At 40.1% G+C, this 9,980-nt stretch overlaps 2 protein-coding genes across 3 annotated transcripts in view; both read right to left on the bottom strand.

The window, feature by feature from the left end:
• Positions 1 to 2,565: 2,565 nt before the first annotated feature.
• Positions 2,566 to 7,257, bottom strand: c26h22orf23 (chromosome 26 C22orf23 homolog). Its single transcript, XM_012842263.3, has 7 exons — positions 5,379 to 7,257; positions 5,057 to 5,144; positions 4,901 to 4,963; positions 4,582 to 4,761; positions 4,290 to 4,421; positions 3,635 to 3,735; positions 2,566 to 3,268 (listed from the first exon to the last, which is right to left on the bottom strand). The coding sequence occupies exons 2-7, from the start codon at positions 5,142 to 5,144 to the stop codon at positions 3,158 to 3,160; spliced, it is 675 nt and encodes a 224-aa protein (XP_012697717.2). The 5' UTR covers positions 5,379 to 7,257; the 3' UTR covers positions 2,566 to 3,157.
• A 714-nt stretch (positions 7,258 to 7,971) lies between these two features.
• LOC105913221 (adhesion G protein-coupled receptor E1-like) overlaps positions 7,972 to 9,980 on the bottom strand; it is a 28,224-nt gene continuing 26,215 nt past the window's right edge. For both annotated transcript variants that reach the window (XM_031563568.2, XM_031563569.2), the window contains exons 14-17: positions 9,686 to 9,918; positions 9,522 to 9,588; positions 9,339 to 9,430; positions 7,972 to 9,089 (exon numbers count right to left, since the gene is read on the bottom strand). In XM_031563568.2, the coding sequence (XP_031419428.1) occupies positions 8,918 to 9,089; positions 9,339 to 9,430; positions 9,522 to 9,588; positions 9,686 to 9,918 (564 nt within the window). In that variant the 3' untranslated portion in view covers positions 7,972 to 8,917. The remainder of the gene's footprint in view (positions 9,090 to 9,338; positions 9,431 to 9,521; positions 9,589 to 9,685; positions 9,919 to 9,980) is intronic.

Genomic DNA, 9,980 nt, shown 5'->3' with positions numbered 1-9,980 from the left:
CTCCTACCTATAAAAAGAAGAAGGAGAGACAATATACTGCATAAAAATAGAACTAATTGTCAGCATATGTGTGACCAGGTACAAAAATAGAGTTCAGTCACACTGAGTATTTATTGATACATCGGTATTACAACTATCCTTAAGAAATCACATTCAGAATAAGTCTAAATAAGGATGGCAGACATCAGACACGATGGAGACAAATTAAAGGCAACAACTGCCTCTCCATTTGAGCCTAAAATTGTTCCATGGACACAGCCCAAAGTTTGAGATAGAAGAAGCAAAAAGAGATGACAGAAGCTTGGCATCGCTTACTGGGGACTTCGGAATCTCTCTCTTGCATACTGCCAACAGGAAAGAGGCCGGGGAGTATAATGTTTTATAAACCATTACGAAACGTAATCACACAAACACTGACAATGTAGTACACCTGACAATATCACAAAACTGTATTTTACCTTAAGGCCATTCTCAAAACTATGCCGTTAGCCATGAGGACTTGTTTACTGTAGATTTCACTCAACAAGGGTGAGGTCAAAGTTTAATTTCCTGCCTTGGTTCTTATTTCCTCATTCATTCTTGGGTTTGTTCTGGAATTCATGAAATAAAAATCACTTCCCAGGGATTGATGTTGAGATCAGTTGTACAGGCTCTGTAATGGCCTCGACGTTCTCATAACCAGCTGGAGATACCTCTAGAGCAGAAATAGCATGATGTGTATGTACTGTATGTGTACTTTCCAATCATTGTCATCTTGTAGTAGTAGAAGCGTGTGTACCACTAAACCTGAGAACAATATTAAGCACTGGGAAGCCTGTCTGGGCCAAAGTACAATTCCAATGCCAGAGAATGCTTTAGGCCTCACACCACTGCAAGCCCACACAGCTCATAGTTACTTCATCTTGTGTGAGTGGAGACACATCTGCCTAAAAGAACTAGGTGGAGGAAATCAACCAGTGGCTCATCACCAAGAACATCACCATTGGCAAAAGGTGTCGTGGCCACTCTCCTGTCTGCCCACAGTTCCACATGTCCTGCTCACGAGGACACTCATGATGCCCTCTTCAAAGGGTGTGATGCTGCCCTGTCTAGAATCCTTCACTCTGAGGACTTTCTGCCCTGATGGAAAGTAAAGTTCCAGGGTTGACTGATTGAGCATGCCACTTTCAGAGAACTTATCAATGGACCACCTCTGACCACTCTTCCTCTGTGAAGGCCACCAGCAGGTCATGACAGATCCAACTTTTCAAATGAGACACAAGTAGAAAACCTATATCGAGGCACCCCCAGTCTAAGCATGGTGACTTCTGGATTAAACAGGAACAAAACTATACAAATAAAGATGGCACCACTACAAAACGTATAACATATACATTTTAATACAAAGAGAAATCTTATAATAGTCCAAATGTTCAGTTCAAAAGCAATTTTTACCAGTTGCGTCATCTCATATCCCAGCATAAGGTGTGAAGAAACAGTCAAAAATAACTGGTATATTTCCAGTAATTGCATGACAACATGTATTACGAGAATGTATGCAATTGTTTCTGGAGGAGACAAGAAAAGAAAAATATTTCCAGTATGCATATACATTCCATGCATAATTGACCTTTTTTGATGTTTTATCACTTATTATTTATTTATTTCAAAAGGATTGTAGATGAAATTCTAAAAGTGTAGGCTACAAAACAAACAAGGCTGACTGCTGTCAGTTTTTTATTGCACAAACGACTCAGTGCAACACACACGTGTTATATATGGAGGCGAGACAGGACACACACACACATACACACACACACACACGCACACGCACACGCAGGCCTGAGGTCGCAGTGAATTCGTCTTCTGCTTTTTTCCCATCTCGGGACGTTCTTCCTCCGGGACCCCCCAGGAGCAGTGGGCAGCTTCTCAGCGCCCGGGGACCAAGTGAACCGTCCGTCTCGGTCAGGGACGGACAGGAGTGTTATGTCTAATTAATAAATGAAGACTGAAAAGCAATGTTACACCCACAAACGTAATACAAATCCGCACTTTTTAAATGTAAAAATCCCACAAACGCAATAACTTCCTACAACGGTAATAACTGTTGCCTACCACAAACATAAAATCTAATTTCCCAAAAACGAATTCTTAGATTGATCAAATATTGTGTGTATTAACCTGTCAAGTTTATAGTTAGAGGCCAAGTTGCGTGTGTGTGTGTTTGTGTGTTTGTGTGTGTGTGTGTGTGTGTGTGTGTGTGCGCGTACATGTGCATATCTGAGATCCTCATCACTGGATTTGAAGGTTTGGGTGGACTTATTGTCTCACTATACTGAGAGAAATGCATCTGTGTGCTTGATACATCTGTGCTCTAATGTGTAAGAGACCTTTTTCAAATTGAAACACCTCTTAAGAAAAGACCCCCAAAGATGAATCTGATATCAAATTGACATTCTACTGTCCTTGCATTTTTTATAATCACAACTTCTGTTTTATGAAAATGTACTAAGCTGTCAAGTATCGCATCACTATGAATGATTTTTTTCAAACCAAATAAGTGGATGAGAAAAAGCATTTATTTTTTTGTGAAGGTGTTATTTACCATTTAGTTTTGACCAAAAGCAAACAGATTGATAGAAAGGGCTATGGCTTGCAAACACATTGTAGATGTATGACTGGGTCCAGTAGGGGTGATTGAAGAGATTCATTCAAAAAAAGTGGTAGCGATGTAGCGTGTCAAATTTCGTGAACTTTGAACCTTCACATCAGAAGATATTGGCTAGATTTTAGCATTGAACATTATTCACTAGGGGGCGCCACTCCACAAATGAGTCGTAATGAGGAGCCAGCTTCCCAGCAGCAGCGGTCAACTATGGGCCTATAGCTTTGTGATATGTTTAAACAAAACTGACAAAATAACAAACACTCAAGTACAACATAGGAAATGAAATACTTATTTGAATAATGCTCTTAATCAGAAATACTGGTAAGTAGGATAATATCTGGGGGGTTTTCTGATTCCCAGTCTATTGATGATGGTCCATCATCCATAAGTCCATACTGAAAGGTTTTAAATTGGCTCCATGATATTTTAAGTTTTGTGTCAGTGATAACACGAAACGAAAAAAAGGCAGTGTGTCTTTTTTATGCGTTGAATAAACTGTTGCCAAAAGTGTCAGAGGGAGTGAATGGCATTGCTGAAGTTCTGTCCTTTCTTCTCCTCTTTTAAGAGGGACTTAAATGAGGCACTGCGAGCCTTGTCGATCAACTCCAGCTCCCGAATTTTCTGTGAAATGACAGCCGGGTCAAGTGCAATAAGTTAGTTGGTGCATGATGGACATTGACGTAATTCTAACAGTGAGCTACTGACAGTGTTGCATTTTATAATTAAGTATGGCATTGATTACTATCGTATCCAGTTATCTGATTGGTTGATTGCTATCGTATCCAGTTAACTGATTGGTTGAGAAGTGTTCAGTAGCTTTAGTTTTGTTGCATGTGAAAATAACTCCTGTGGTTGAAGTTCCATTTTCAATGGAAATAACCAGTCATATCAAAACAAATATCTGAAGCAATGTTCCTGCGTTTTTGCTCTTAACAATTCAATAAAATCATCATTATCTGGTTAATCACTAAGGTTTAACTGGGTTACCTGTGAGATCTCAGTATTGATGACATTCTGGTAATGATGACCCATCCCAACTGAGGTCATCTCCTCTAAGAACTGTTTCCGATCTTCAATCTCCTCCAGAACTATGATATAAAACATACAAATGTTAATACTCAAACACAACATGCAATCTCATAGTGGCAAGAGACTGTATGTGTACTTAATTTATGCTTCATGATTACGCCTTTTCACTTTTTAAATTGAATTTGCCTTTTCATGTAGTTTATTGTTGATAAGACATTGTACATCCTGATAGCAATTATATTTCTAAACATAACCTCACATCTTCACCTGCACTCCTTTCCATGGATTAGACTAAGATTAAAAGATTAAAATCCAATACACTTTTTGTCAAATTCAGCACATTTCTCCTCATGGTCCTCTAGCGTTCTGTTCTGAGTGTCTGTCAAAACAATTCCAGTGTTTGTTCGTACTGGCTATGTAAATGGAAAACAAACAAAGTGGCTTGGACCGACCGAGAAATACACTATTCCAGCCAGTCACCACACTGTTTTAGAAGCATGGAAGGGAATTTCATTGGCTATTGGGCTCAAATATCAACAACTTTTGACCAGAATCACACACTGCTCCCTTTTTTATTTTAAATAATCAATCTTATATATTGTATTTTTCTCACCCTCTTCAAATCTATCCTTCTCTTCTTCTACAGACTTCTCCTTTGATAGATTCCTAGACCCTTTGGGTTTGGGGTCCTCTTGGACACCCGCCAAGATGTTCTGCAATCTCTTCTTCTCTTTTTCCAGATCCCCTGAAAGAGTGAACACAATACAGACTCTCAGAGAACATGGTCAGAGTACACAATTTTTTTTTAGAGCATCCATCCCAGATAATTAAAAAATAATGTTCCACTGCATGTGATTAGCATTATAGGACAACAGAATGTTAGCACCAAATGGCGCACTGCATACGTGTTGCACTGGGGCGGAACATCTCCCTTTTGTAGTTGTCTCCCGCTTTGCACGTTTCAGCCTGCCGTCTCAGTGGTTTGGCCGCCAGGGGCGCTGATGTCTTGATGACCTTAGGTTTTGGCTGAGGAGGAGGAGGCGCCGATGTGGTAGGGTTACAGCTGAGTGGAAGGGCTTCCCCCTCTGGAGAAAAGGTATGTTGTAAGGGTTTGAGTCTGAGATGAATCACATACGACTTAAAAATGGTGCATACCGTACGTTCCTGTCTGCCGTACACCTGGGATACACTTAAACAATACAAATATCTGGACCCTGTGCTTACTCCTTAGATGACCGCTGAGTTTCCTCTGCTGGAAGTTGTTGAGCTGTGACTCTTGCATCATCACTGTAGGGACCAGGGAGAAACGGACATTTGTGGACAAGTTAGTGTAATGTAGGCCTACACATATCATAAACATATGCACAGGCATTCACCTACTTTTTAGCATTTCTTGAGTTTCCTTGCTGTACTGGGACGCTCGTGGACAGTTCCAGAGTCCCCCGTGTCCATTTCTGAGATGCTCCATCTGACACACCAGACAGGGTTATTTTCAGAAAACAAGGTAACTTGGCTTGCTATCATAACTAGGATAGCTTTGAAGAACATCATTTTACCTATAGCCTAACGTTAGCAAGCAGGACAAGAAACCAGAAGTAGCTGGCTAGGACAGTTATCGTACAACAATCGTGAAATACAATACACAACTGATTCAAAATAATGAGATTTTAAATGTACATAATTAGAAAATGGGATACCGTACCGTTACTGTTTTTACCCTCAAATCATTTACAAACGAGCTAGCTAGCTTGCTACCAGGCAGCTTCAGCTTGTCACAAGTTGCGTCAAGTTGCTGTGGTAACAAGTAAGCGGGGTGTGTTCGCAAAGACAGTCAGATGGTGCTGCGCAGTAATGAGGAAAAGGCTGAAACGTTTTCTACCACAGACACAAAGATTGCAATCAGTTTGTCCTTTTATCATTTTATTTTGCAGTGACAACCAACCACTAGAATTTCCAAAAGAACAGTATGGCAGCTGACTTCAATTACTTTCTAGTCGAAGGTATAAATAATAAAACCCTTTTACAAAAAAGTGTTTATTATGCGTGCAAGGTTAACCCATAAAGCACTAGTGATTGACAGCAAGATTTTGCGATATTCATGAATGTAATTAAGTTGGCCTATCTACATTTACAGAATGCACATACATAGGTAGCCTAATAGGCAAAACCAAAAGTATTCAGACAAGGATAGAAAAGATAAAATGGAAAATAATGAAATATAATATATACAATGAAATAAAGATATTACATGGTTATGTTAAACAAAATACACTTTAGACATATTTGCAATTTTGATATTAAAACAGCTTATGGAGTGGAAAAAAAAACATATATATTTGGAACTGCAATAAGCTGACACCCGAATCATGATGAACATATGTACTAAGGACATGATGACGTACTAGATGTTTGGTGGAGAGGGTTGAAGATGGCCATTTAGAGCTGGTAGGTTGAGGAGCTTTGTATTAGGTTGCTGTGTGTTAAGTATTTCTCTTTGCGTGCTGGTTTAGGAAGGAGGCACCGGACAAGACGATCGTTGTACAAGTTTTTTACTGGCAAATAATAATAGCAATACAGCTTTCAATACAGTGATACATCAAAAGCTGGAGAAGGCGCGTTCTGTCAGCTTCAGGATATGTTCGATCTTTTATTGGCCCAGTGGTGATGTCACTTAGTGGTATGTGGCCTTCAGCCGATGTCTTGGTCGTCTGTCCACCCTGCACGGTGCTTTCTTGCCTTTTTTGGACTTTGTCCGTTTAACAGAACTTCTGTATTTTACTTTTCTGCTGTCATCATATTTTCTTGCGACTTACGTGGTTTCCACATTTCAACTGTCTAACTGCCTTTGACCCAGTGCATTGATCTGCTGACTGTCTGGTACATTTCTATCTGACAGTTGCGTTTCATCATTGCATCTAACACTGCTTGTTATCTTCCATTTGACAGTTTTTATACTGTATGTAGCCTTTTAAATGTATCTTACATGTGCAAGAAAGCAAAATGTGAGTCTTATTGCTCCTTTCTATATTGCAAAATGACTGGCAGGCATATACTGAATTTCATATGGTTGATTACAGAGCCCTGGAGTTTGTTGTTGGTTGCTATTAACTGGCTATTAATTTAAGTTTTACTGCAGCTTTACTAAGTAATGACCTGCTAGGATAAGTTTTTGTAGAAGACGACAGAGCTTTACATATCTGTCTACCAAACTGTGAAGATGAAAGGCCAAAAGTACTCAAGGTGAAGTACAGGGGCTTAAATACATTACTCGGGCACTTGGTGTCAGTCAGTGAAAACCAGGGTTATCACAATGCTATGGATATGGCTTTGGACAGTCTATGAATGACCCATCTACATCCAGAAGTTGTGAAGAACACATAGGAGAGTTGAACATTCTTACGTACCTTTTCTGACTATATTAATTCATAGCGCACATTTCAGGCAGAGGCATGTTAGGATACATGAAGCCTGCAGGCGATATTGATATTTTTCAAACTTCTCCAGCACGAGCATTGTGTGATAATTTCAGGGAGGGTTCATTTCGGTGCCTGAGCCAATTGAACAGGGTCGCTAGGCAGATTCCGTGGGGCACATGTAAAACTGCCCCAGCTCCCAATATAAACTTTGTCCTGTGTCGCTCACGCTCATTGGTGTTTTCATAGCAACAGTCTTTTGACAGTAAGGAGCAGGCAGCATTTCACAGAGCAAGCACAAACAGAACTAGCCATCAATCTTTTAACAGAGAAAATACCGAAAAGTAAACGGTCAAAAGTGTGGCTGTATTTCGCACAAAAAGAATAAAACATCGCGACGTGCAGCAAATGTAACAAAACAATTGTGTCAAAAGAGGGGAGAGAAGGCAAGAGTCAACGGCAGATCGGCAACCGAAGACTGAAAAATAAACGGAGATGACAGCTAAACTTAACCTATGGTAGTCTCTTAAAGGGGCAGTACACATTTTCTCGTACTCAGTGTGTTCAAGTCACAAGATTAACTATAAACAAGATAGAAAAGATAGGTATAAACAAATCATAAAATGGTGAAATTTCATGAAATAAATGCAAATAAAATAATACATTTTTGACTCCAAAGGCAAGTATGCTGATATTTTTGCAAAAGAAGTTTGAAGCTGTTTTTTGTATTTATTTATATTGATTTAAGTATACTATAAACTGTTGTTTACAGTTAATATAATGTTCATAGTTTGAAGTTAAAAAGTTTGAAGCTGTAGTTGGAAGCAAAGTGTTTTGTATGTATTTATATTGATAATATACTTTAAACAGTTAATATATTGTTCAATTTTAAGAAAAAAAATTGCCTTGGCAATAAAAAAAGCCTTTCTTTAATGTCGTCAATCGTCGCTTTGTGCTTTAAAAAAAAAAATGTATCGGTTCAGGAACCGTTTAGGCACCAGTATAGTTTTAAAAGAATCGGTTTAGCACCGGTATCGGAAAAAAAAAAACGATACCCATCCCAAGCCCCAAGGTGGCATATTTCTACCTCAGAATAAAACTTGGACATAAAATGAAGTGGTCTTATCGGCCCTTATGGTAAATGTCTTGCATTTTACAGAAAGTATATCCTCAGTACCAGTTTCGGACTGTAGTTTAAGTATTTTCAGCTAATGTTCCTCAATGCCAAAATACAATCCTTAGGGAGCCTAATGTTTCAGATTCAATCGTGTTGTGTCTTTTGTGGGCCTGACGTTCCACATGTTGTACTCTCGCTGGCACTCTCATACTCGTTTAATACCAAGTTGGAGGTGGTGGTCTGCCCAGGCTCCTTAGATGGACTCACTTTCTGCCACCAAAGCTTGTACTGACGGCGCACCTGGGAAGAACAAGAGAACATGGCTCGTGTTACGCATGCAGTTTAGTTCTTAGTTATTACTTAGTACATCTCACTCACACACGTTGTTGCCAATACCAGAGTTTGACTTTTGTACAACATGTCGACTAACTGTTACATAATGTTACATGTACATGTTAAATGTTACATGCCAGTGACACCATTACTGTTCAAAAATAGGCGCAAACTATAAAGAAAATGAGCCTCTTATAAACCTTATGACAGCACCATAGGGCTGGGGAGAGAAGCAAGGGAAGAAAGGGGAGATGTTGAGAGAGGGAACAATGAGTATTCTGGAATTCGAAACAAAAGAAGCCAGGGATCTGATACAGATACACTGGGATTTTATCAAATATATATTTAATATACAGCAGACTGAGCAGATGATAAAGGCTAACTCACCTCTTCATTGAGGAGACAGTGGACAAGAAAGATGAAAGTCCCTTGTTGCGAGGTGAGAATTATGAAGATAACTTCCAAGACCTTGCTGCTGGCTGTGAACAGGCCAAGTATCCAGGGGCAACCGAGGATCACAAACTGAGCCATGACTTTGAACAGCAGGACTCTGCAATGGAGGGTGACATGTTTTGTTAAGGTAAATCTCTAATACCTCCACAGACCTCACACACAGCTGTGTGAATATCAAGAAGCCTATAAATGCAGTGTGACATTTATTTACTATGAGCTGTGATTGTGTTTGTTGTTTGTGTGTATGTAGTCTAGCTCTGGATGCATGTGTGTGTGTGTGTGTGTGTCTGTAAATGTGTGTGTTTGTGTCAGTGGGAATTTCCCCTATACACATAAATATTCTTACCTGTTGTATTTCACCTTAGACACATCACTGCGTGCCTCTTTTAGAGTGGAGTGGAGAGTGACCGTGATGACAACGAAGAGTATGATGTTGCCCTGGTAACAGAGGCAAGCAGACAGCAGTTTCAGTTACATCACGTTTCCCAGTGTATTTCTGTTGCCAGTTTTATCCCTTTTTCATACGCACCGTAATAATGACGCAAACAGGACCAAGGAAACTCCATATAAACCCATCATCTGTCTGGAGCCAGCACCTACGCAGAAGACAAATACCGTAAATATACATCTATATACAAGTTCAACATCTTCAAACTATAGTTTTGCAATTGCTGTTCCCATCTTGTTACTCACTGCTGACTTCCGTATCCATCTGGCATCACCCCGGCAGACACGGCCACAATGACCAGTGGAATTCCATAGCCAATCAGGAGCTTGTACCTCCAGTGTGGCCCCGCCCGATCATTGGGTTTGACCTGTCTGAGCTTCCTGACGGACAGGAAGAGCAGCAGGGCCTCCATGGACATCCACACAAAGCAGCACAGGAAGAGGAAGTGCAGGACCCCTGAGAGCACCTTACACAGCACCTGAGGGGACACTGAGGCTGTGATTGGCGTTCCGTGTATAGCTAGTACTGACAAGGCTGGAT

Source organism: Clupea harengus, chromosome 26, assembly GCF_900700415.2.
Source record: "Clupea harengus chromosome 26, Ch_v2.0.2, whole genome shotgun sequence".
Classification (NCBI taxonomy): domain Eukaryota; kingdom Metazoa; phylum Chordata; class Actinopteri; order Clupeiformes; family Clupeidae; genus Clupea; species Clupea harengus.
The sequence above is the reverse complement of the archived record's forward strand: the minus strand, read 5'-3'. Positions and strand labels throughout refer to the sequence as shown.

Excerpts from the sequence above, each read along its gene's own strand:
- c26h22orf23 (XM_012842263.3), bottom strand. The coding sequence starts at position 5,144 with ATGGAGCATCTCAGAAATGGACACGGGGGACTCTGGAACTGTCCACGA. Across the intron at positions 4,762-4,900 it reads ACTCAGCGGTCATCTAAGGA|AGGGGGAAGCCCTTCCACTC; the intron begins GTAAGCACAGGG and ends CCTTTTCTCCAG. Across the intron at positions 4,422-4,581 it reads GTTCCGCCCCAGTGCAACAC|GGGATCTGGAAAAAGAGAAG; the intron begins GTATGCAGTGCG and ends TCACTCTTTCAG.